Below are 26,237 nucleotides of genomic sequence, written 5' to 3'. Positions count from 1 at the left end.
GAAGCTGATGGCTCTCAACATCATTACTGATCAATATTCAGAGAGATTCGAAAATTGTTTGCATAAAAGAAAAAAATGTTAAAAAAAAAGAAAACACATTGATAGGTGGCGGTCGCTCAAGCCAAAATACAATGGCCACCCTTCGGATAAGAAAACAAAGAGAATATTGGGAGAGAAAGAAGAGTATTTGCCATAAGGAGGTATGAATGACCAACATGAGAAAGAAAGAAATAAAAATTAGTGACACGAGTTACGTCTAAATTTTAATTTTTTTAAATAATTATATTTATTTTTTTTTAAAATCTGGATGTGACATGTGTCACTTTAGTCACCTAAAATGTAACGGATAAAACTTTAGATACTTATTTTTAACGATTTTTTTCAAACACTAAAACATTTTTCAAAATATTCTTTAAATACTTATTTTTGTATTAAGTCTTTTGAAAAATAAAAATTTCTATATTAAAATGAAATAAAAGTAAGAGCTTAGATACTAAATGTGTAATTTACTTTAAAATTTAGGGTAAAGTATAGTAATGATCACTGAACTTTTCTAAAGCTTTCATTTAGGTTTCTTAACTTTTAAAACTTACAATACAATCCTCAAACATTTAGTCCTTTTATAATATGGTCCCCGACTTTTAATTGCTGTTAGTACATTTGCAATATGGTCACTAAACTTTTTACACACTTGCATTTATGTCCCCCAACTTTTAAAACTTACAACACAGTCCTCAATTTCATTTTAAACCCCAAATTCCTTTTCAATCTTGAATTTCCTTTTTTTTGCTTCCATCTTCTCATTTCCAGCATAATTTTTTAGTCGGGGATGCATGAGAAATTATAATCTAACTTTGAATTATATGGAGGTGTTGACTTGAATAAGGGTCCATTGAGAGAAGACCCGACCAAGGGACTATCGGGACCATCAACGATTCAAGGTGTAATGTTAGATACAAGTCATCTCAAGTGAAGCATAGATGTTGATGAAATGCTTGTGAGAAAAAAATGGGGTTAGAAATGCAGAGTTGACAAATACTACTAAGATGAACTAAGTATCATTGTTGAAAGTCACCCACAAAGCTGTAATTATTTTGTATAAATGGCATATAATAATTTCTTCGTTTAATCCTTGTGGTTAAATATTTTCCAACAGATGATCAAATATAATGAAATCCCAAACAGTGCAGTCACCTCTCAGTCTCTTTCGCTCACATGCACTCTCATTTGGTTTTTGCTCTTCAATTTTCTGCCATGTAAAATTGTAAACCCAAGCAATGCTCTGTCTTTCATGTTTTTATTTACAAAGAAAAAAAAGGAGGAATAATTGCTTGAACGCAACACCGATTGAGTTTATTTCTTAGCATCTCCTCTCACTTGCAAGAAGGTATTTATTTTCTCTTTTGGGCTATCCGGAAGTAAGATTTTCCTCTTTCGTACTTTCCCATTTTCAGCTCGCATTGTGTGTTTTTTTGTTGAAATTTTTATGTTTCTGGAACTGCATGTCAAGGATCTGGATATTTTGTGTTAGTTTTGAACCAAAACATCTAATTTTCTTTTCTTCTTCTTAATCAAAACTTTTAGTACTCATTATGAAATATATTAAGTCCATCAGAATAGAAGTGAAAGAAGGTCCTAGGCTAAATTTTTTTGATCTTCTTGTTTGGTTTTTCTTTAAATCAGGGAATTGGTTGTGAGTATCGACATAGTGAAATGGCCAGGCTCAATTCGAGAGATTGTTGGTACTAGTTTACTGGGAATTGTATTGATCCGACCTGTGGGTTTCGGCATCCTGTGAGCTCGTATTCTTTTTAATAAGTTCATGTTGATTATGGGACTGATATATCGTGAACGAATTGGATTTTTTTACATGTTTTGGAAATTTTACAGTTGAATCTATATTGAATTATAGCTTTAGAAGATAATTCTTCATGCACGTAACTCGAAAGACATCATGAAAGAGTAGTATATTTAGAGCAGCTACTTGATATGTTGCCTGGTCATTGCACATTTGCACCTTCATTTCTGGAATATATATATTTATTGTAGTATCCTCTATGTTTTACAATGTCTTTTATTGCTGACATGCCATGAATTTACAAGAATTATGGGGTCCTATGATTTTAATTCCACTATCTGCTTTAGATTCTCATCATGTTTGACTATTGAGGAACATTAAACATGGAGCATTAGAAGCAATTATATGTTAAACGGGTAGACCATTAATGCATTTGCAATTAGTAATGTTGTATTTGACATCTCATGTCTATCTTAAACAACCCATTTGACGCCTTAGTTTTTGGAGTGACTGTGACTGAACCTCTTTCCCTTTATTTATTAAGTCCTCTTTTTGAATGAGTTATTAATTGATATTCTTGGTTTATTTTAGTTATTGTTTGGTTGTATGTTGTAGTCCTATGAACTAAAACTCTTTACTATTTTTGCAGTCATTGGATGTGCATGCTCAAATTCTATCCAAACCTATTAGATTGTCATACCAAAGTGCGACAGCTACGAACAAGACAAATTGGCCTTGTTACTTTTACTTCAACGGTTTATGCAATAAACGTGATATATGCACTTTTCATGTTCAAAGTGCAGCAACCGTTGGATGTGTATGCAACAAACCTCAAATTTATATTGAAGTAAACACTGTCAAATAGCAAATTCATGCTCAAAATTCCAAAACACTTCAATTGTATTCTAAACCCAAAATTTCAAAAATACTTGAATTACATTCTAAACCCTAAATTAAAATATTTTAGAATTTAGGGTTTAAAATATAATTGAATTATTTTGGAATTTAGAATGAAATTGAGGAATGTGCTGCAAGTTTTAAAAGTTGGGAGACCTAAATGCAAGTGCCTGAAAAGTTCAGTGATCATATTGCAAACGTACTAACGACAGTGTAACAGTTGGTGACCATATTGTAAACAGACTAAATGTTATAGGATTGTATTGCAAGTTTTAAAAGTTGAGAGACCTAAATAAAGTTTTAAAAAAGTTTAATGACCATTACTATACTTTACCCTAAAATTTATCAATGAGTGAGAATAAAATTGTTCTTTTTTTAATTTATGGAATCAGTACCAAAATAAAAAACCCTCCTTCCTTCTCCTAAGCTCTCTCTCGCACCCCGCCGTTAACCTCAGTCGTACCTTTTAGTCGCTCATGGCTCCCATCTCACTCAGTCTTCGTCAGCCGTTCACCCCGTTTCTTTTGTAAGCTCTCAGTGTTACTCACTGCGCAGGCAGCCAGCTCTCAGTTTCCCATCGTCGGCGTCGCAAGAAGACACCTCACAGCCTCCCAACCTCGGCGTCGCAAGAAGACACCTCACAGCCTCCCAACCTCGGCGTCTCATTCGGCAAGCAACAAATATCTTTTCATTGTATTCTAAAAATGGTTGGTCTTTTTTAAAGCAATCATCTGTTCATTGTATTCTAAAATGGCTACTTTTTTTAAAAAAAAATTGTGGCTGATATAGAATGGGATTGAGGAGATTTTGATATTTGTTTTGTCAAATTGTTAATAGCTGCCGTTTTTATTACTTTGGTTCTAATATGAGTTGATCTTGCTAATATGGGTTGAATTAGTTTCGTTGTTTTCTATTATTTTTTTTAATTGCTTTGCTTTGGGATAAATTTCAGCTTTTCTTTATTTTTTTTCCTTCTTCTTTCTGGTCATTAGTTATAAAGGGAAATGACCAATGGTGATCGTTTGAGATGCATTTTTTTTACTGATGCTCATGTATTCTGTAATGTGGTCTGGTTTGCGTTGCTTTTTAATGGGTAAGATATTATTGCTCTAGTGACCTTTTGATGCGCATGATTCAATGATCATTTCGATTGATTGACAGTTATAACATGGTAAAGAGAAAAACATCCTTTTTCTTACAGGACTCAGATTCATTTTCCCGCCAAGTTCTTCCTCTGCAGTGCAAAGCTTGGTAAGCAATGTCTTTGGAGACTGTGGTACTGCGAACATCAACCAAGGACCTTTGGATATGATGTGCACAATGAATCCAAAGGAACCCTAAATTTCTCAATCATGATTCACAAGTTTCTCGGTATCATTAACTGGATTCAACCGTCCAGAATCAAAACCTTAAACCCATGTATCTCCCCGTCTCGACTTTGTCATTTCAAGTCAGAAAAGGATTATGATTCTTCAAACCAACCTTCAAATTCTTCATCAAGAACCGCTCAAAACAATGTTGCAATATTCTGGGATTTGGATAACAAGCCCCCAAATTCATTCCCTCCGTTTGAAGCGGCCATTAAGCTGAAAAGGCTGCATCTACATTCGGGGTTGTTCAGTCCATGGTGGCATATGCTAATCATCATTCGCTTAGTCACGTACCTAAAGTTGTTCGGGAGCAGAGAAGAGAGAAAAAGTTGTTGAACCAGTTGGAAAAAAAAGGTGTGATCAAGTTGATTGAGCCACATATTTGTAAAGTCTGTGGGAGAAGATTCTACACTAACGAGAAGCTTGTTAATCATTTTAAACAAATTCATGAGCGTGAACACCAGAAGAGGGTGAATCAAATAGAATCCGCTAGAGGAGTAGAGGGTGAAATTGGTTGGTAAGTATTCAATGAAAATGGACAAGTATAAAAATGCGGCTAGGGATGTTTTGATTCCCAAAGTTGGGTATGGTTTAGCTGATGAGTTGAAAAGGTCAGGGTTTTGGGTTGTCACTGTTTCGAATAGGCCACAAGCAGCGGATATTGCATTGAGGGATCACATGGTGGATGTGATGGACAGGAGGAAAGCAGAGTGCTTGGTGCTAGTGTCCGATGATTCGGATTTCGGTGGTGTTTTGAAGGAGGCAAAACTGAGGTGTTTGAAGACTGTTGTTGTGGGGGATGCCGATGATGGGGCACTGAAAAGGGTTGCGGATGCCGGGTTTTCTTGGACCGAAATATTGATCGGAAAGGCGAAGAAGGAGTTAGTATCTGTTGTGGGGAAGTGGAAAGACCGTGATATCTTGAAGAGACTGGAGTGGACTTATAATCCAGAGATGGAGAGGAAGTTATACGGCTCTGAAGATACAACGTTTGATGATGAGAGTGAAGATCAGGATTTTGAAAGTACTGATTATATGCATAAGGAAGATTATTCTGCTGTATGGTGGGAGTTGGACACTGAATCTGATGCTGACCCTTCAAATTCTTAGCTTACAAAGCATGAAGTATCCTCTCCTACAAACTTTGATACTGAAATGTTTGCATGGTTCTGGAACCAAGTTCGATACTTGAGATGCAATTCAAATTGATTCTTTCTCTCATCTGGGTAAAGCATGTAACTCGGACAAACGTCTTAGATTGATTCTTTTAATCTTATTTTGCAATGTATATCATTCATGTAATTTTAGTAACACGTGAGATACTCGGTTGAATCTAGTAAACTATGCGATAAACATCTGGCAATTAACTATCTCACAAGAATCACTTTATTTTAATCAATGCAATAATTTAAACATAAACATCAGCAGAAGACTCTGAAGGACGTGGCGCCTGCAATTAGGGGTGAGCGTTTGATCGAGTCGTGTCGAGTAAATTTTTTTTGAGTTATTTGAGTTGACGAGTTCTATTTTACAACTCAGACTTGATTTGAAATTTTTTTTCGAGTTGAGTCGATTTTTCGAGTTTTTGTTTAAATTTAATTGTAAATATTTATAATATTATAATATTATTTGATTTCAATTTAAGTGATTTTATAAGCATATATACAATACAAATATATCATACAAATTCTAAGGACTCGACTCAAATTTGAAAATAAATCAACTAATTATTAAAAATTTTGAGTTATTCGAGTTGCATCTTACAATTTAATTTGAACTTGAAATTTTTTTTGAGTCGAATCGAGTTTATGAAATTGCAACTTGAAGTCAATTTGAATTGAGATTTTTTAAGTCGATTCGAGTCGAAAAATTCTATTTCTCGAATCGAGTTAAGTTTTGCTTACTCCTACCTACAATTACGGGCTTTGAGTCGCATAACCGACAGAAAGCAAAAAATGTAGATGCCATTTGTTTATGAACTTAATATTTACATCAATCCTGTGGAGAAGCAGTGTTTCTAAGATCACACGAATACAAACTTACCTTGGAAGTAGAAGCAGTGTTGTGTAGATGGCAAACTTCAATATCAAAGAGGGGTTTTTCTCACTGCTAAGATACACATAAGTTACCAACAATTAATTGGTTTAGTGAGATGAGACACTAGATCCCTTAAGCAAGGTCAGGGGTTCGAGTCTGACGATTGCAAATGGAGCAAATTAGGTTGGGAAGGTCGTCATTGTCTCTGTAGTATCCGATCCGGATTAATCAATCTATAGATCAAATATCAATGATTATACAAACAAAAAATACACATAGGATATCTAGAAAGTTTGGCGTGATTTCGATCACTATAGGTCGTGCAACCGTTGCGCGTGTGTAGGATAGATTTCTAGCAAATGAGTCAAACTAATTTAGGGGAATTTAATCGGTCTGACTTGAATCAAACCCGAACTAGACATGCATTGATTTGATCTGTTGACTTAACTCATTGATCGTTGACTTTTTTGATGATATCAATCTTGACGATTTTCGACGTCTTGAGTTTGTTTTTTGTAATTTGTTTCATCAAATTCTAACCTAAAAGTCTATGTTTGTCATTCTTACTATTCATTTAGACTTTTCTGTTGTTAGAAATTGTCTTAAATGTGATTGTTTATTTATGAAGGCGATTTGATCTCTCTCGAGAGCTCGCCAGTAAATCTAAATTCGACTTTTTTTGTTTAGTTAGATTTTGTCCGTTCGACTAGAGTTACAAGTAGGATGATCTAACCATGAAACTGTAAATTCTTATAGTTTGAATATAAGTTGTCTGGTTGTTAATGTAGAATTTCGAATTTATAGGTCTAATGTTGTAGGAGTTAGTACTACCGAATGTGAAAAGTTTATTTAGCTTTAGTGCTATAGTTGGCTAGAGGTGTGATACTTAGTGCTACATGTGTTATGTTTGAATGTGCTATGTATATGACATGTTTGAGTATCGGTGATGTCACATGGTGTCGTAATTACCACATTTACTTATGTAATCGCTTGAGCATGCGAATGTAATGACTTGTGTGATATGAACATTTATGTTCTATATTCGCCAATGCATGCTTATATCGAATACCAAATTTATGTATGTAATAGTGAACGGAGTATGATAAAGCGATAATGTTACGAACGTTCTTCTTAATATGAACATATAGGTTCATACTACTTGTATGTTGCATCCAGGTGGGATTGTGATACAGAAGTGACCGACTAATTGACTGGTTCATCCATTATGATAAATTCAATTATCGACTGGTGCATCCCACTGAGATGATAAACCCAATAACTATGTGGTGATGTGGTAGAGTTAATTGGGTTGTATTTCATTGCATTCATATTGTGTTTGGCGTTGAATGTTTATGTCATGTTTACCTTGTGGATCGATTTGATTCTAAAGAAGATCTAATCAATGCAGTCATTACATCTTGCTTCGTTCATGGGTAATTGGTTTAGGCACATATATGCACCGAAACACTTGCTATGAAGTTGCCTGAACCTGATACAACATGATATCTTTGCCGGTATCATGCTCAATCGTCTATGCATTGATGGGGGTTTGACATTGTTTATGCCCCTAGCATCTGCATCTAAAACGGTAGTTTTAATGGAAGCATTTCAGGATAACTCTCAACACCAGCAAGTAGGATTCTCAAATTTTATCTGGGGTGTTGTCAAAATCCATTTATCCTTTTCCATCCCAATCTCTACGTTTCCTCGTAATTTATGGACATCTTTATGACACCAGTAAAGTTGCATTTCTGACATTATCGATTGCTTTAACACCAGTATAAATATATCATTGATTGCATTTCTGGCTTTCATGGATGAACCAGATAGTAATATTGAAAAAGAACATTAATAAGTGGACGAAACCAATAGTCATTTACCAAATAAATGCACAATCGTAACTCATCCTTATCATAAAAGAAGTTTGAACTGGGACAGGCTAAGTGGCAGACAGAGTCCCAATTTTGTATCCTTCTTTTGCAGCAAGTCAAAAAGTACAAGTAGACACGCATGAAGGCTCCCACAGGCCACAGTCAATAGCATATCTCATAGCTTGCTTTGTCAAGGTTGCAGTGTTAAGACTGTTGGTTTTCCTTCTGTCTTTCCAAGAAACAAATGATAAAAGCAGAGAACATTTATTGTTTGGTGCATGCAAATTTCCATTGAACATTGGCCGAGGAAAGAAAGGAGATAAAGGGGAAACACCCACCGTATTCATCAGCGTCAGGTAGTACAAATGATTTAAATAATAATTTCTGCATTTCTCTTTTTAGTATTACGAACAAATCTATCCTTTTATCTTCCCAGTTTCTTAGCCATTTCCAGCTCTATGGGGATTCTGAGAGACCTAATTGCAGAGGCAATTTGGCATTCTGTCCACCTCCACCAGTACAACTTTGAAACGATTGGCCCGTGGAAGTGGAGGCGGCCAGTATGTCAAACAGGCTCTGTAAATATGTCACTGAGAAACCTTAAGAGATATTAGCAAATCAAATACTCATTCACTAAACATGTGATGTTTTTTTACGCCTCTGATTCTTTTACATTCCTCATCCGTTGCTGCATCAGGTATGTTGCATCCTCTTCAATTTGTTGTTGAAACCAGTTTGCAGGCGCTGCATATAACTTCGTTTTGGCCACATGTTCAGGTGGACAGCTAACGCTGACCAATATTATTCATTGGGTAAGATTGAAGGTTGGAGTTCTCTCATCCATGAAATATTCAGTTTCTTTAACATCTTTTGCATGAGTTCTAAAAATAAAGAAGCCATTATTCGCTGTAAACAGAAAAAGAATGGCAGGGAGGGAGTAGGTTTTAACATGTTTAATGCACATTTAATCAACAGTAAGGTAACCCCATAGCTTCACTTTGTCCTTTTTACCATTTATATTATTTGGATCCGAGTAAGGTCTTCTTTCTACCCAGGATGTTTTCGGGGGAGTTTGGTCCACCCTACAGAGGATAAGAAGTTGGCTCTTGAAATGCAAAAACTCAAGTCCATAAAAATTACCAGAACCATGCGATTATCATCGTTTCACTTATTCACACTAATCCAATAAATAAAAACTTGATCACTAATACCACCTTTAGTGTAAGTAATAACTACTGCTCAACTATATATTAAACATGCAATGCTCAAGACATTACATACACAGTTCAACCATAGTTAATTTATCGGCTCTCTCCATCTAAGAAGAAATGGCTACCTATCAATCTTGTTGGTCTTAACTTCCAAAAGAGCTCCTCTCTTGCATTGCTAAACGCATCAATAATCGAGTGAATGTTCTTCATTTACAAGTCGTATGTAGCTACCAGAAAGATGTAGTTGAGGTGATACCTATATCTCCTACACTACGAGTGCAAACATATTTTCTTTTATTCGTTTTATGAAGTTTCTTTCTTCATTTTTCAAATGACAAATGATTGCTTATCGCAATGGTCAACTATGTTGTGATAACTCATTCCAACCATAAAAAATGGTTCATCAAGGTTGAAGAAATGAAACAAGTTAACAAGTTTCGTGTTTTAAATATAATTCTGCAGAACAACGGATCAAGAACCTACATCTTTTGTCCCCTAAAGAGCTAATCCATCTTAACCTACCTTCTTAGTTGTCTCATCGACCTTAAAATTAAGATTGTTTAGCTCTTTAAGGAAGGAAAGATGCATCTTCTGGATCTGGTTCTCTGCAAACTTAGGTTTAAAAATACGAAAATTGTTGTCTTGCTTGGTTTCTTCAACTTTGATGAACATTTTTTTTTGGTTGGATTAAACTTCACAACCCTGTAGACCATTGCAATAAACAATCATTATGATATGGAGAATGAAAAAAGAGATTTCATAAAAGAATAAAAAGGAAGATAACTTACACTCATAATGTAGGAGATACAAATATCACATCAACTGAATTTTTAGGATCTGTATACGGTCTGAAAAATGAACAACATTAGCTCGATTATTGATACATTTTGCAGTGCAAAAGAAGAGTGTTTTTTTTGGAAGTTCATACCAACAAGATTGATAGGCAACCATTATTTCTTAGATGGAGAGAGCCGAGAAAATAGCAATGGATGAACTATGTATGTAACACTTTTCAGCTTTGCATGTTTGATATATAATTGAATGATAGTATGAACCTTGACATAAGCACCAAATTCACTTTTATAATTAGGGGAACACCCTGAGCAACCGCTCAGCCCCCAATTTTTTGTATTTATAATTGATGCTTTTAATTTTTAAAATTTATAATTAGGGCACCTAATTTTTATAATTTCATGAAATTTTTAGTTTTGACTCTCTTTTCCATTTCTTTTATTAATTCATTCAATTTTGAATTAAAATTAATCATTTTTTTCTTTTTTTTTCAAATATTACTATTCAGTTTATCAATTTTTTTTTTTAATTTTTAGTCTTCCTCAATCTCAATCTAACAATAAAATAATATACAATTCTTATTTATTTATTTATTATTCAAAATCAAGCTATGTATCATATATGCATTTATTTTTATATATTTATTTCCTTTTAGTTGTATTTAAGTTGTTTTCTTAATAAAAATAATATGTTTTCACAAAATTTAATTATTTTTCCTAGATTTATTTATGTAATATTGAATTAATTGTTGAAATTAATTGAATATACTTTCATTTTATAAAGATATATTTTTGAGTTTTCATTCCGGGCCCCGAAAATGTCTAAGACAGCTCTGCGACTAATTTTGGTTAAGCTTCTTCAGTTACTAGAGTCGATAAAAGCAAGAAATAATTATAACAATTCATTTTGAGTGTGGCTAACCTAAACGACTAGTTTTGAATATTATTGAAACGTACACATGAAAAGAAACGTTAGTGGCTGAGTAATTGAGATAATAACAAAAATCAAAACGTCTAATTTTTGTTATGTCACATGAATTTCTTTAATTATTAAAATTTAAAAGTATGCCTCTAATAACAAATGTTGAAAAATTGAGTCCATAATAATAAGTGTTGAAAAAATTGGACCTTTAGTAACAAATGTTAAAAAAATTAGGTAAAAATTGGACATTTATACAAATATTAAAAAATAAATTATAAGAGATAAGTATTAGAGAAAAAATTGAGACCATAATAATAAATATAGGTGGAAATTGAACCTTAATAATAAATATTAAAAATAAGGGTTAACTACTTCAAATACTACCAACCTTTAAGTGTTGACTCATTTATACCACCAACGTTTTAATTTTACCAATTTTAGCTCTAACGATTACTTTTAAGTGCAATTATATCACTCCGCCATTAATGATTTAATGGCACGATGACTTGGCAATGGCATGCTGTGACATCGCTGATGTGGATATCTCATCTAAATGACTACGTTTTGATGTTTCCGTTTTAATGCTCAAAAGACCCAAAATGATGTTTTGCTTAAACCCTAATTTTCCTGGGGACTATGCTCAAACTTTTCCATTATTGTTTTCTCTTCTTCCTCATCGTCTTCATCTGCATCTCCTTTTCCATGGTTTTCTTGGCAACCAAATGATCACCATCTGACAGGGACGCCTTTGTTCATCGCTAAATCCGAGAACTTCTCTTCAACCGAGGGTCGTTGTAAAATTGGCCATCGACTCCATCAATCGAAAGATGAAGTTTGTGTTTTCTGTTTGTAGCAACGAACACTTGCGCGATGCTATTGAAAACACTTCCTTCGGGCTTTATATATATACAAAAAGTCTCGCTTCGATGAAGAACAAAACAATGGCGATGACCGAGCAAAGCGTTGGGATCTCAATCCCTAATGCTCAACTAATATCATTTTGGATATAAACCATAGTAGTTTGAGCGATCATTAAGACGACCGTTCGAGTGTTTTGAGCGATCATCAAGACGATCATTTTGTAGAAACTATTGTTTTCTATTTGCCCTTTTTCGATCGTCAAACCGAATTGATCAACGGTGAAGGGAACATAGCAAGGTTTGGTTCCGTCTTTTTTTGATGGATACCAAAATATCTCGATAACCAAAACGCTGAGTTGGGCGTTGTTGTAGGGTATGCATTGGCCGAGTTGTAGTTCCTTGTTAGCTTACAGCGAAGGGTGCAGCAGTGGAAGTAAAGCCGTCAACATCGTGATTATCATTCCCTACCGATTAGTGATTGAAATCACATGTTATTGATTATGTTCAAATAGTATATTTGAATTTTAGTTAAACATGCATGACATTACAAGTATATAGATATATACCATGATAATTGACAAGGATCTGAGAACAATGGTCCAAAACTTGCCGATGAATGCACCAGAAACATATGCAACGATTTTACGGCGAACAAAAGCATCGCTGTCGTTCAAATGAAGGAAAAGTTCTCGGATTTAGCGATGAACGTCATAGTGAATATGGTGACCGAAAAATGATATTGTGATCCTGACGAGAGAAACGACGAGGAATCCAAAAGATGCCAGATGGTGACCATCTGGTTGCCAAGAAAACCATGGAAAATGAGATGCAGATGAAGATGAGGAGGAAGAAGAGAAAAATAATAGGAAAATTTGAGTTTAGTCCTTAGGAAAATTAGGGTTCAAGTAAAACGACGTCATTTTGGGTCTTTTGAGCACTAAAACAGAAGCATCAAAACGATGTCGTTTAGATGAGGTATCCATGTCAGCGACGTCACGTCATGTCGTTGTCATGTCATTGTGTCGTTAAATCATTAACAACAGAGTGGTATAATTGCATTTAAAAGTAAACCTTAGTGCTAAAATTGGCAAAATTGAAACGTTGGTGGTATAAACGAGTCAGTGCTTAAAGGTTTGTGGTATTTGAAGTAGTTAACCCTAAAAATAATTAGGCCCAATAATTGATATAAAATCTTTTTTTACAAGTATAATATATTATAAAAATTTTGGACCCGGATAGATGTCCCTCCTGCCCAGGCCAAGATGCGGCCTTAGGAATAGTTATGGATATAAGTCAAGTAGAAGCACAAAGGGAAACATTAACGACGAGTAATCGAGACAATAAAAAGAAAGAAAGAATTGAAACAATTAATTTTAGATATATCATGTTACTTCAGTTATTTCAATTCTATTGCTAGTGTTACAGTGATTTCAAGCACACTTGAAACTCCTCTGTACACTGCTCTATTTCCTTTGTTCACCTAAAAGAAAAGACGCATATTACACTGTCTTCTAAACATCCATGCCTCTCTCTCTTGCCTTCTTCCTGTGATTTTAGCATACCTTCTTTATATATGTTACTTCTATGTATCGTATCTTTGTTGTTCCCGTTCCGTTGCTACAAAAGCAAGTAACAGAGGGGATGGAGATCGTTCCGTCGATTGTTATGTTACTTGCAGGAGACGTAAAAAGGAAAAGTAATGGAAGAAGCCTAAAAGGGCTTTGTTTATGTATAGATCAGCAGACTGTAACCTAACTAACTCTTCTATCATGTTTGTTGCTGAGGCCTAAATGACAGCGGATGTGCCGCTATGTATTGTGGAAGAAAGGAATATCCGGCTGGTTGAATCCGTCACTGTATATGCATGAACATTCAAAACAATCATTAAAACCCAGACAGATGGCCATAAGATGAAGAATGTGTAGTTTTAGGTTTAAAATTTTGATACCTCTCCTGGTCGTTGTTGTCAGTCTCTACATGTATTGTTTTTTCGTCGGATGCAGTGCCGGTGTTGATAGCTTCCAACAGAAAACTGAGATGATCTGCTCGGTGGAAAAGAAAGCATTTCACGGTATAGAATTAAAAACGACGTCGAATTAACAGGCATGATAACGGAGAAAATGTTCGATACCTTCCGAGAGTTTTAACTCGTCCATGGAGTGGGTGAAGAAGGACTGATTGGCCTGAGGTGTGTGTGCCAAATACATCTCTGAAGGATGCAACCTCCTTGGAGGCTGAAAGAACTTCTCTGGGTCTTCTACAAACTGCTTCTTGTACAATCTAGACGTTGCATATCCTCTTGGAACTGAGAAATCACAGTATCAGATGAGTCGATTTTCCGGATCAGAATAAATAAAGCTATAAAAGAAGGCAATTACTCGAGTGAAGCTGAGATTCCATGTCAATATAATGTGGAGAATAGAACATTGGAGACTCGATTCTTTCCTGGTACTTCCTGCATGAAAATCAATTCTTCTGGGTAAATCGCTATGATTCGTAGTTTCCGAATGTGGAAATGAAGAAGAGAGACAGTTATTGTTACCTGAAAACCAGCTTTGGTTTTTCCCTGTAAGGTTTCACGAGAACACGAGCCCCGCAGACATAATGTGGATCTCCTTTTGCTAAAATTATCTTCACGGCATCGGCACTGACGAAGGTTACGAAACCGAACATCCGTTTCTGCTGGCAGGGGATTCGAACATCTTCAACTTGTCCATAATTGCTGCAGTTAGAAGCATGGAAAGGTAAGAAAACTACAAGCGACCAAATATGGCTGCAAAAAAGACTTGGTTATCATGTTACCTGAAATAGTTGGAGACATCATCTTCACTAAATGTGCTCTCAGCTGGGAATGTGAGATATATCTGACGTGATCCGCTTACGATCGGACCTGGATCGTTTCGATTTTCCGTGTACTTGGGTGCATCTTCGGCCAAAATGATGAAATGCTGTCCATGAGGCCTGCAACTCGATCACAAAAGAACAAAGCAAATGAATCCTCAAAGTATAATATTTTATTTCGCTGCGAATTTAGAACATTATTCATCCATACTTTTCAATTACTCGAATCACATTCTTCAACCGGGCAAGAAGCTTTGTCAAACTATAACCTGATTTGCCATGTCTCTGGCTATCGGTGAGATAACCATCTGCCTGCAGAACTTTTCCATATTTCTCGTAATACAGCAAAGGAAGTGACGTGATCGAGACCAGATCCCCTCTCTTTGTTTTCAGAAGCTCGACTAACTCGACCTCTAAGTTCTCGAGCGACATATCATGATCACCACTAACAGCATCCGTAGAGTTATGGATGAACTTTTGAGGGAAGCTATCCGAAATTTGACCATGAAAGTACCTACAGTTACTTCCATGCTTACAGTATCCTTTATTGAAATAATGACAAGTCTTAACAGGGAAGTTGTGCAGATTTTGACATCGATGTCCTACTTTAACATCACGATTAGCAATCGAAAATCCACCATTTTCCACAAATTCCACTGGATCTTCCAAACTCAGTAACTGAGTTTGAGCCTGCAAATCAGACATCGAATCCAAGTACCCCGGTGTCGTAAAATCCAGGCTCTGCTTAGCAACAAGCTGCGGTTTCCAGTATGGAGATGTCATCTGGACACTTCTAGGAGACCATAGAAGCTTGGAGGAAACTGATGGAGAAACAGGTACCGGGTTCATCGAAGGTGATATCAGCGGCGACATGGATTTGAGGTGTTGCAATTGGAGTTTCGATTTATAAATGACTTCCTCAAGGACTATATCAGGCCAAGTAGCCAATTGAAAAATCTCTTGATCATCATATTCTTGCAAAAAAAGATAGCCTATGATCTTGGTAACATTTTCGGGATCCATTTTGTTGATTCTATTGAATAACATCCGTGTATGGTCCGAAAATTCCATCTGTTTAATCACTGAAAATTAAGGAAAAACATTTATCATTTAGAAAAGACATAAGAAAAAAGTACATCCAAATCTCAGCCATGGTATCTAACTAAATTCTTAGGTTAAAAGCAGAGAATCTAAGTCTCATTAGAAAAAAAAATGCAGATCCACTTAAATAGCTGGAAAAACACAAAAAGAACCTACAACTTGAAGGGAAAAAACCAGAAATCTTCTGGAAAACAAAATTCAAAGAAGAGAATGGAACAAACAAAGAATCATCGAACTTACCAACCAAAAGTATATTCTTTTTGAGATGAGTTTTAAATTGTAAAGCTTCTCACTGGTAGCTGAAAATAAAACATGGTAAGGCTCAGTTTGTCTCCTGGGAAAACTTGGCTTGGCTTCTTGTAATGTCCATGAACTTCATTCCTAACTAACCCAACTTCACAACTTTATATAAAGGGGAAAAGGCTCCTTTTAATGTTCCCCCCCCCCCTTTTTGTTGAAATTAATTATGATTTTTAGTAAAAAGAAACTTTAAAAAGAATGTTAAATCTTTTACAGATAGATTTCATAAACAAGTTGCAGAGAGTTAAGGCAACATAATTTGCTTGATTTTCGAGTTTTATTCCAACAGTTTTGACTATTTAAATGCTACATAATCATGTAAAATAAAAGTTCAAAAACTCAAAATTCCTGAGGATAACTAAAATGTTATTTTATTTTTGAAAATTTAGATTTTCCGATAGACATGTAGGCAAAATGGAAATCTTGAGTGGCTCAAACGTGGATTTTCTTTTGTCTTTTAAGGGATAATTCTCCTTAAACAGTTACCGTCCGATCGTCAATGATTAGTGTACATCAACGGTTTGGTAGTTGAGGACCATGGAGAGCACGTACACTTTACTATAATTTGGATATTAATGCATTTATTATAGTAAAAGAATAAGTCTAGCTAGTCTCTATAATACTGGACCAACCCCCCAAAAAATATATTTTAAAATATTCCATTATCTCACGAAGACAAAATGAATACTTTCCAAGATTTTTAGGTACGACTTTGAATCTCTATTATGAAATGTGCCAATTTAGTTGCTGCAATTGATATGGGCAAGTAAAGTCCAAATCATTGAGTTACATCATCACCTTAATCGCTTAAAATAACTCTATACTAAAATTCGAAAAATTACACATCCCATCTCTTATTTGATAAACTTCGTTCCGAACCCAAGACCGGAATGTGAATACTCTCAAATTTGATGATGCTATTTATATATATAGCATCAAAGTATAGCGCAAGGGATTGGATTGGGATCAGTGACCACTGTAAAAAACTCCGGCTGAGGCTGTGGAGGCATGCAACGCATAATTGGACTACTAATGAGCTCAAGGTAGACTAACAGCAAGAAACAATCTGTTAGGCACGTATGGTGGAAACATAGCACTTCTCTTTTTACTTGTAGTTTGAACTGGTAAACAAATACATTTTTATATTCGGATTTTGACATTTGATTATATATTTTTCCAGGTAGTTAGTAAGGAATACAAACATATTGACAGCACTATCAGTGAGTCATTTTATAATGTTATCAAACCTAGGCTTTTGAGTCTTTGCAATTAGGTAGTAGGACTATCAACAGTTGAATTGCTTTGCTGTTGTTGCAGGGGAGCCCAAAGATACGAACATAGATTGGAATCAAATGCGGGAGATTTTCTGGCCTTTTATCCAATAGCCAATGTGGGAAAGCTCTTGACCCAACAACCTTTTAGCCTATAGATGGTTGTCCCTTGTTCCCATATGTAATGGGGTAAGGGGGAGGTAAGATAGTAGGCTGCCCCCAACACTAGGTTAAGAGCAGTTTCCGTAGGAAACCTCCAAATTATGAAATGCCCTCCATGGGACACGATCCCACGGCCTCAAGATTAAGAACCTTTTAGCTCTATAATTCTAGCTAAAACGTCACACTCCAATTCCTAAAACAAATTGAGTTCTTTACATAAGAGATGAGTATTCGGTCGAGTTGATTTGAGTAAAAAAAAATTAGTCAAGTTAATATGTCGTATTTTATGACTCAAAGTTAATATGTCGTATTTTATGACTCAAATTTTCTTTAAAAATTTTCGAGTTGAGTTTATGAAATTCAAGTGGGGTCGAGTTATTTGAGTTTTCATACAAATTCAATTATAATTATTTATAATATTATAGTACGATTTGGTTCCAATTTATCGGTTTTCTCTAACCGTATAAGATATACAATATATATTTCTTCGCATTCTTTTTCATATTGTAATGTTATTTAATAAATCAAATACAATCTAAAATTATAAAATATATTTATAATATTATTTTTCAAAGAAGCTATTTCAAGGATAAAGTGTAGATATGAGTATAAAAGAGTCAAGAAATTGATAAGAATAAAGAATTTGTGAAAAGACCATATTGAAAAAAATGTAAAGTTAAGGGACTGGCTTGAAAGAAAATAGAATTGTAATTAAAAAAAGAATTAAAGTTACATAGGTATTATATAGTGGCAGAGGAGCATGTTGTTCAAATTTGGTCGAAAATAGATTTAAAATGAGGAATGAATTGAAAAAAAAATGAGGAAATCATGTAAAGTTGAGGGACTAAATTAAAAAAAAGGAATTGAAGATACATAGGTATTCTACATTGGTTTAGGAATATATAGTTGATGAAAAAATAGACTTAAAATGAAAGAGGAATGGAGGAATAAGAAAATCAGGAATATTCAAATTGCAAAACTATTAAAATACTCAACTAAATTTTTGGTTGACTCGAAATTTTTAGATTTCAATCTGATTCAAACTTAAAAACTGACACGATAATTCAAGTTAACTCAAATAACTCAAAATAATATTAATAATTTTTTAAGTTTAGTCGAATTTTATTCACACCTACCTTCAACCTGGTCATGAACCCTTTCCATCACATCATCTATGGTCCTTATTAATTAAAATTTATCCACTTCATCAATTTTTTTTCCATATGATTTATATAATAATATTTTATTTTTAAAATAATTTTTTCTTAAATATTAGAGTTAAAAATAATTAGGGTTTAGTTTTATTCTCCAATGTAAAACCATAAATCAAAAATCTAAAAAGTTAACCTAAACTCTAACCCTAAACCTCAAATCCTAAACAATTATACTATTACGATAATCGACGGGAGGAAACTCATAAGCGATGACAATACTTGTGGATGAAGGAAATAACCGCTGCAATTCTTTGAATTCGAGGCAAATGGATACACATTCAGCTGTTGCAATTCATAGAATTTTAGGCAGAGGGATATCGCAAATTGGTGTTGCAATTCGGTGGATTTTGGATAATTGAGTATTACGTTTGGGAATAAAAGACGATTTGGAAAATAAAATATTATTATATAAATGATATGAACAAAGTTGATGATTTGAATAAATTTTAATTAATAGGGATCATGGATCATGGGTGATTATCGAGCGAGTCGATAGCGAGTTGGATAGTATTCGTCTCGTGCTCGTTAAAAAAACTTGTTGCTCGACTCGTCTCGTTGCTCCTTAAGCTTGTTAAAATTTTGCTCGACTTGTGCTCGTTATTCGTTAAGCTCGATACTTGTTGCTCACCTTGTTACTCATTAAACTTGCCTCGTTACTCGTTAAGTTCACTGAAAATTTTTACCTTATTTTCTTAACTATAGGTAAAATCTACTAATACTATATATAGATTAATATAAACATAAATTAATAAATTTAACAAAAAAAATCAAAAGAGTGTACGAAACAATTTCAAACTTTAAACTCCAAAATAACAATAAACAAATACATTAAAATAATAAATAGAGTTTGATTTTTGGGTATAGTAAAATATTAATTAATAATTTAATATTTTTTTGGATAAATCAAATAATTTTATTATTCAAAGAGCAGATAATTGCTACAAAACAATAAATTCTTACAAAAGGATTAAAAACTTACAAGTAATAATGATAGTAAAATAGAACATCAATAATCTATACCCCATTGATTACAAAGAGTGATATTAATACTATCATTGCTATTAATATTTCTACCCCGTAATTTGACAGCAACAGTCTCTTTAATAGTATGAAACATATCTTCAGTAGATCTTGAGCAACCTTTAAATAATCGTTTGTTCCTCTCCTCCCATATAGTGTAAGTAAAAGTAGTCCAAGCTAGCTTCATGATAGTAGTGAGTAAAGAATTACCTTTCCAAGTTGCACAAGCCCAAGATAAATGATTATCCCACGAACATGTTCTTCTTCGAAATCCATTGAGGTTCAAAACAACATCCCATAAAGAAGTAGACAAAGCACAGTGAAGAAATAAATGATCTCTAGTTTCCTGAGAGTTATTGCAAAGCACACATTTATTATCGATCTCAAACCCCATTCGAATCAAACTGTCTTTAGTTGGAAGTCTATTTAAAAATGCCATCCAAGTAATAATACTAAACTTAGGGATATGAAGTGGAAACCATATTAACTTATGCCAAGTGACTTTATCATTACTATTACGAATTTGAAGCCAAATGTCCTTTATCGTGTTAGCTCCCGAAGAAAGAACAGTGGAAGGTTGAGGTCTCATACTTAGTAAGCATCGAAAGTTCCAGCTAGTGCTCGTTCCAGTGTCCATGTTCCAAAAATCAGAATTTTTAATAATATAGTTATTAATCCAGGCAATCCATAAAGAACCATCACTCGTAAGTACTTTCCTGATCAAGTGCATCATACAAGCGTTGTTCCAAGCTTTAATATCTTTAAGACCTAAGCCCTCTTCTGATTTTAAAAGACAAAGCTTACCCCAACTCACTCTTGCACCAGTTGCAGCCTTGTCCGAACCTTTCCAAAAAAACCGAGTACATAATTGTTCAATTCTATTAAGGACAGATTGAGGAAGGATTAATTGCCTGCACCAGAAATTTGTGATGCTAAGTAGAACTGTTTTAATTAGCTCTAGTCTACCAGCATAGCTTAAGTGTTTTCTCGACCATTTATGAAGACGGTCCCTGATATTATCTATGAGTGCCACACAATCTTTATCTGATAGTTTCCTAGAAACCAGAGGAACACCTAGGTATCTAACTGGTAGACATCCTTGGTTGAATCCCGTAATTCTTTTGATTTCATCAATTTTCGTAGGGGAGATTCCAGCAGCAAAGAATTCGCATTTACGTGCATTGATCTTAAGGCCAGAAATTTCATAAAAGTAATCCAATACACTAATAACCCCAACGACAGATTCCACATTTGCTTTACAAAAGATAAGCAGGTCATCGGTAAAAGTTAGGTGAGTTAAACCAATTTTTTTGCATCTGAAAGCCAAACATACCTCTAAGAGCAGCTTTATTGAGAATTTTGGAAAGCACATTCATTGAAAGGATGAACAACAGGGGTGAAATAGGATCACCTTGTCTTAAGCCTTTGGCCCCTTTGAAATAACCAATTAGACTTCCATTAAAAGAGATGGAATAACGAGCTCCTGTGAAACAAGCTTCCACCCATTTAATGAAAATTTTAGGAAGACCAATAGCATTCAGAACAGCATAGATAAAATCCCAATGCAGAGAACCAAAAGCCTTGTGGATGTCAATTTTCAATGAGCACTTAGGAGAGATAGTCTTCCTACCATAACCTCTGACTAGCTCCTGTGCAAGAAGAGTGTTATCAACAATGTTCCTTCCTTTGACAAAAGCAGTTTGATTTAGGGAAACAATATCAGGGAGTAAATTTGTTAGTCTTTTGACCAGAATTTTTGTAACAGCTTTATAGACAACTGAACAACAGGAAATAGACCTGAAATCCTTAACCTTGCATGGGTTTGGGACTTTAGGTACCAGAGTGATTGAAGTTGCATTGAAAGCAGGCAGCATAATAGATTCCTTAAAAAAATGAGTAATAGCAGCAACCACATCGTTTTCGATAATAGGCCAGGTTATCTTGAAGAAATAAGGAGTGTAACCATCAGGACCAGGAGCTTTTTCATTACCTTGACAGAAAACAGCTTCTTTAATCTCCTCTCTTGTTACTTCTTTAATAAGTGCATTCGAAGTGTCTGAAGGCAGAGAGTATTGAAGCAAATTATGAAGTATATTCTGGTCGCAGGTTTTAACTTCTGTATTTTCTGTTCCAATCAAGTTAGTGAAATACCCAATCAGTTCAGCAGTCATTTCATCATAGGATTCTAATCTGTTCCCATTGTCATCAACAAGAACTCTGATAGTTTCCCTCTTAGTTTTAACGGCAACTGCAGAATGAAAAAACTTTGTGCATGTGTCTCCGTTTTTAAGCCATTGAATCTTAGACTTTTGTCTTAAGAACATATTTTCAGCCTCTTCTAAATTTTTCATCTCATTTTTGAATAAGAAGCTCTTTATGAAAGGATCTTCAACTTAGAGATAGAATTGTTGATTTTCCAGCTCCAATTTCTTTTGATTAACACGAGCTGAGATGTCACTATAAAAAAGATGATTGAAGGATCTCAAGTTGGCTTTGAGGTGCTTTAATTTAGAAAACAGGTTCTGCATAGGGCTGCCATTAGAAGATGATTTCCAAGACTGTTTAACCACACTCAGGAAGTTTGGATGTTTAGCCCAAAAGTTAAAAAATTTAAAAGGTTTAGGATGGTCAACATGAGTCTCTTTAGCAAGCCAAGCCATAGCCAAACAATGATCTGAAATACCCGGTGCTTGAAATTCCACATGAGATTTTGGAAAAGTAGTAAACCACGAAGGATTAACTAGAACCCTATCAAGATTTCTCGCGAGGTAAGACTCTTGTTGTTTGTTACTCCAAGTGAAGGTGGGGCCAAAGAAAGGGTGATCGGAAAGTTCTAGGTCGAAGAGGGCATCTTGAAACTCTTTCATGTCTGAAGTGGAAAAGGTAATAGGGTAGAGTTAGAACTTTCGTTGGAGTTAAGGATGACATTAAAGTCTCCTCCTAGGATCCAAGGAAGGTTACCATACAGTCTGCCCAAGTCAGAAAGATGCTGCCAAAGTTGTCTTCTTATAATCCCATCATTACTGCCATAGACAGCAGTAATGATCAGGGGAGCCCTAAGATAATAACCTTTGAGAGAGATACATTGACCAGAAACATGGATAACAGAGAAATCAAGACCTTTTTTCCAAAGTACCCCAACCTACCATTCTCAGCAAAGTCATAGTTAGTACAAGAATTCTAGTGTTCAAATTTGCTGTTAAGAATTGCAGTCGAATTACTGGATTTAACTCTAGTTTCCAAAATGCAGAAAACATCAATATTATTTAGATTAGCTCTCTTCAACACACCTACTTGCTTAAGAGGACTATTAAGTCCTCTAATGTTCCAAAAACCTACAATCATTGAGAGGAAGAGGAAGTGGCAGTCACAGTACTACTCACTTCAACATTTTTAACTTTGTCCATTCTATCCTTTTTCTTTGATTTCAGTTCGTTTACAAGGGCAGCAACTCCAGAAGATGCAGCTCGTTTTTTAAGCTGAGCTTCCGTAGGAGAAGAAGATGGATCATCTGCTGCAGTTAAGATTTCAAATCTGTTCCTTGAACCAGTCAGGACAGATTTAGCATTTTCTTTATGAGGTCTACCTCTACCCTTTTTAATAACAGTAGGTTCAGGGTTAACGGTACTTTCATTTAGAATAGGTTCATCTGTAACATAAATTTTAGTAACATCATTTCCAGTAGTACCTACATGAACAGATTGAACATTACTGTTTCCATGTTCATTACTAATATCCGTATCCGTAGGGTTAAGCTCCTTAGTTTCATTATCTTTAGAAAGCATACACTCTTGTAGGAGCTCGATTCCTCCTTCTAAAGGAGTTACTACAGTAGGATTCTGTGTTACTTCTTTCTTTTTCCATACTTGGGTTGGGGCAGTGTATTTTTGTTCTTTACAGTGTTTATCGCTATGCCCAAACACACTACAGTTTTGACATCTTGGTGGTAACCACGGAATTTCAACATAAATAGAAGTGACAAATCCATCATTTAAAACTACATTCACAAGCTCTGTTATTTTATCATTCAAACCAACTTCCATGCATACTTTAGCATATTCTAACCTTGTTCTAGATGCTGTGACAGTGTCCATTGAGAGAGGTACTCCAATGGCACTTGCAATATGACTAAGTCCAGCTCTTGAATAGAGTTCTAAGGGCACATTAAATAGATGAATCCAAACAGGTATTTTAGTAAGATCAAAATCAAGTTTTTTCAGGTTTGGCTCCCATTTCCTTAAGATCAGAGGTTTGTTAAAGACATGCCACGGTCCATTCTCTAATACCCAGTTCATGGCAGTTTCTGAATTGAAAGAGAAAACGTAAACGTTGTTACCTGCCAAACTAATCTGGGCGTTGTTACCTTGAAGAGCTTTCTTCCACATAGTTTGTATTGTTCTCTGCAGAGTGGGATAGTTCGGAGGAGGCCCAAGGAACTGCCCCACTAAAGAAAGCTTCCAATCAGCAATCCCTTCTTCGAAAACCTCTGGCGGTGGTTGGACCAACGGAGGACCAGTACGCGATTTTGGGGGAAAGAAATCCAAGCTGTGCCCTTTCGAACTTACGAACAGTTTTCTCCAATCCATGATACAGTCGATCTGAACAGGAAAACGTTGATGAGAGAGTGAAAGAGGATGAGCAAACCAGACGAACCCACACCGGAGCGACGACGGAGATCCCAGAAACGTCAGGCCTGCTAACGTGCACCCAGTGAAAACCGGCTATCGTGCGCTGTGACCGGTCCATTTCTTTTTATTGTTTATTTTGATAGCAATTTATCATCTCTATATTATTTATTAGTCAATTAGTAACTTTTTTGAATGAAATAATTTTAAAGATAATTATTAAAAATTTATATAAAAAATTATTGCATAGACTCTTCTCACCACATCATCCACGGTCCTTATTAATTAAAATTTATCCACATTACAAAACAGTATATGTTTTAAATACTCTCAATCATTTGATAATGAACGTTGAATCACTATGCTACAGCCGCCGGTACTCGAACCCATGACTTCTAAGAAATAATTTTTTAATCACTGAAGTAAGTTGATTCGTACATTGGATAGACATCCATTAGTTTACTAAAATAACAATCTAATAAATAATTCATTTTTATTCCTCAAGATAACATAAAGGCAGAGACCAATTCCTAAACCACTTTGAGATTATCGATAGAACAATACAGCCTACTTCAATGGTTACAATGTTGTCACCTATGTTTTATCACCACCCATTTTGAAGCCCTGATTTGTTCATAGGATAGAAAGGAATTAACTTTTTCTATGTTTAACCAATATACTTTGTATTGTTTACCAACACCATCACCATTTAACCGGTTTCGCTTGGCTAAAGTTGGATAAATTGCAAGCAGCCAAAGTTGATATCAGATATATAGGATTGGGTAGGCTCATGCACTATCTTCCAACAATAAGAGCCACACAACGAATCCAATAGCTTTCTTCTGCCTTCCATGCCGTTTCATCCAACAACTTGCAGACAAACAAGAACATGCAATTTGAGAAAAAGGGTTTGTTTTCTCAAACAAAAAGGGGGTTTCCATAGTGAAAACATCATCCCCAAAGTCCAAAATATACTCCATGTTCTAACTCTCGACTCCACTTTGAACAAAAGTGAAAAGGGGATGTTGAAAAGGTGAGAATACTATAAGAACCCCCACCAAAAAGGGGGCACTCCAAAAGCCAATAGCTCTTGGCAACAAGCCGACAGAGCATCATTGCCGACCATCTTTTTATTCTGCAGAACATGCCCTTCCAAATGCTACATTCCATCTTTTTACGCTGCCTCCTTGGACTTTGCATCTTAGCTGCCGGTTCTACGTGCCTTTATCTTTTACATTGAATATATATAGGCATATGGCTATATCAAATCATCCTGTAGCGTTTTATTTAGAACCTTTGATAGGCAAATGGGAAGGCCGAGTGAAGTGGCGGTTTATTCATCCATTGCCCTCTTGCAAGAGAGGTTCAGACACTTGCAGAGAGCCAAGGAAATGAGGCGGGAGAGAGAGGTTCTGTGGCTTCTGTCCAAAGCAGAGCATATCAATCAAGCCACACCTCATCAGGCACCCCAATCGTTTTTTGGTTCTGAATTGATCCTTCTGCCTAGACCACCTCTCCAAGGATCTATCTACACTCAAACTAGCATGCATGCTCAGCATCATCAGGTTATTGATACTTTGAGTTTGTCGAATTTACAACCGAGAGATTCCGTCGTGCATCATGCATCCACCTTTAATGATTCAGATGTTGACACTTCACTTCATCTGTGAAAAATTGTACAATGCTGGCCTTTACCTCTTGTTGTGGGACTGTGAGAAATGGGGAAGGGGAAGAGGAGGGCGTTCAGGGGGAAAATAGTGATAGATAGTGTAATAGTAACTGCTGTTCATTGGGACTATCATTATCCTCCTTATAATCAGCAATTACATGGTATTTTGAGATGTCTTCCTCTTGCCTCTTTTCAAATCTATCTTCATACAGCTACCATTATAAAAAAAACAGCGGTCAACTGGCTGTTGCATGCAGCAGCAGTATAGGAATACAAT

At 35.3% G+C, this 26,237-nt stretch overlaps 3 protein-coding genes and 1 long non-coding RNA gene across 5 annotated transcripts; 3 read left to right on the top strand and 1 right to left on the bottom strand.

Annotated features, from left to right (window-relative positions):
* The first annotated feature begins 3,102 nt into the window (after window positions 1–3,102).
* LOC120202413 lies at window positions 3,103–4,383 on the top strand. Its single transcript, XR_005523732.1, has 2 exons — window positions 3,103–3,402; window positions 3,897–4,383. It is a non-coding gene; the product is annotated as an uncharacterized LOC120202413 (long non-coding RNA).
* A 216-nt stretch (window positions 4,384–4,599) lies between these two features.
* LOC120202380 lies at window positions 4,600–5,175 on the top strand. Its single transcript, XM_039202812.1, has one exon. It carries the CDS (start codon window positions 4,600–4,602, stop codon window positions 5,173–5,175), a length of 576 nt encoding a protein of 191 aa, XP_039058743.1.
* A 7,984-nt stretch (window positions 5,176–13,159) lies between these two features.
* On the bottom strand, window positions 13,160–16,129 carry LOC120202411 (zinc finger CCCH domain-containing protein 18-like). 2 transcript variants are annotated; one of them, XM_039202836.1, is made up of 8 exons: window positions 15,940–16,129; window positions 14,810–15,680; window positions 14,560–14,718; window positions 14,300–14,479; window positions 14,136–14,212; window positions 13,889–14,062; window positions 13,706–13,799; window positions 13,160–13,611 (listed from the first exon to the last, which is right to left on the bottom strand). In XM_039202836.1, exons 2-8 carry the CDS (start codon window positions 15,667–15,669, stop codon window positions 13,566–13,568), a joined length of 1,590 nt encoding a protein of 529 aa, XP_039058767.1. In that variant the 5' UTR covers window positions 15,670–15,680; window positions 15,940–16,129; the 3' UTR covers window positions 13,160–13,565. The 2 variants fall into 2 exon arrangements, with proteins under 2 accessions (XP_039058767.1, XP_039058766.1); XM_039202835.1 differs by having other exon boundaries at window positions 14,810–15,700; window positions 15,945–16,129.
* Window positions 16,130–25,598: 9,469 nt separating this feature from the next.
* Window positions 25,599–25,961, top strand: LOC120202379. The gene has a single exon (XM_039202811.1). It carries the CDS (start codon window positions 25,599–25,601, stop codon window positions 25,959–25,961), a length of 363 nt encoding a protein of 120 aa, XP_039058742.1.
* Window positions 25,962–26,237: the final 276 nt, after the last annotated feature.

Source organism: Hibiscus syriacus, unplaced genomic scaffold (genome assembly GCF_006381635.1).
Source record: "Hibiscus syriacus cultivar Baekdansim isolate YM2019G1 unplaced genomic scaffold, ASM638163v2 tig00008706_pilon, whole genome shotgun sequence".
Lineage (NCBI taxonomy): Eukaryota > Viridiplantae > Streptophyta > Magnoliopsida > Malvales > Malvaceae > Hibiscus > Hibiscus syriacus.
The sequence above is the reverse complement of the archived record's forward strand: the minus strand, read 5'-3'. Positions and strand labels throughout refer to the sequence as shown.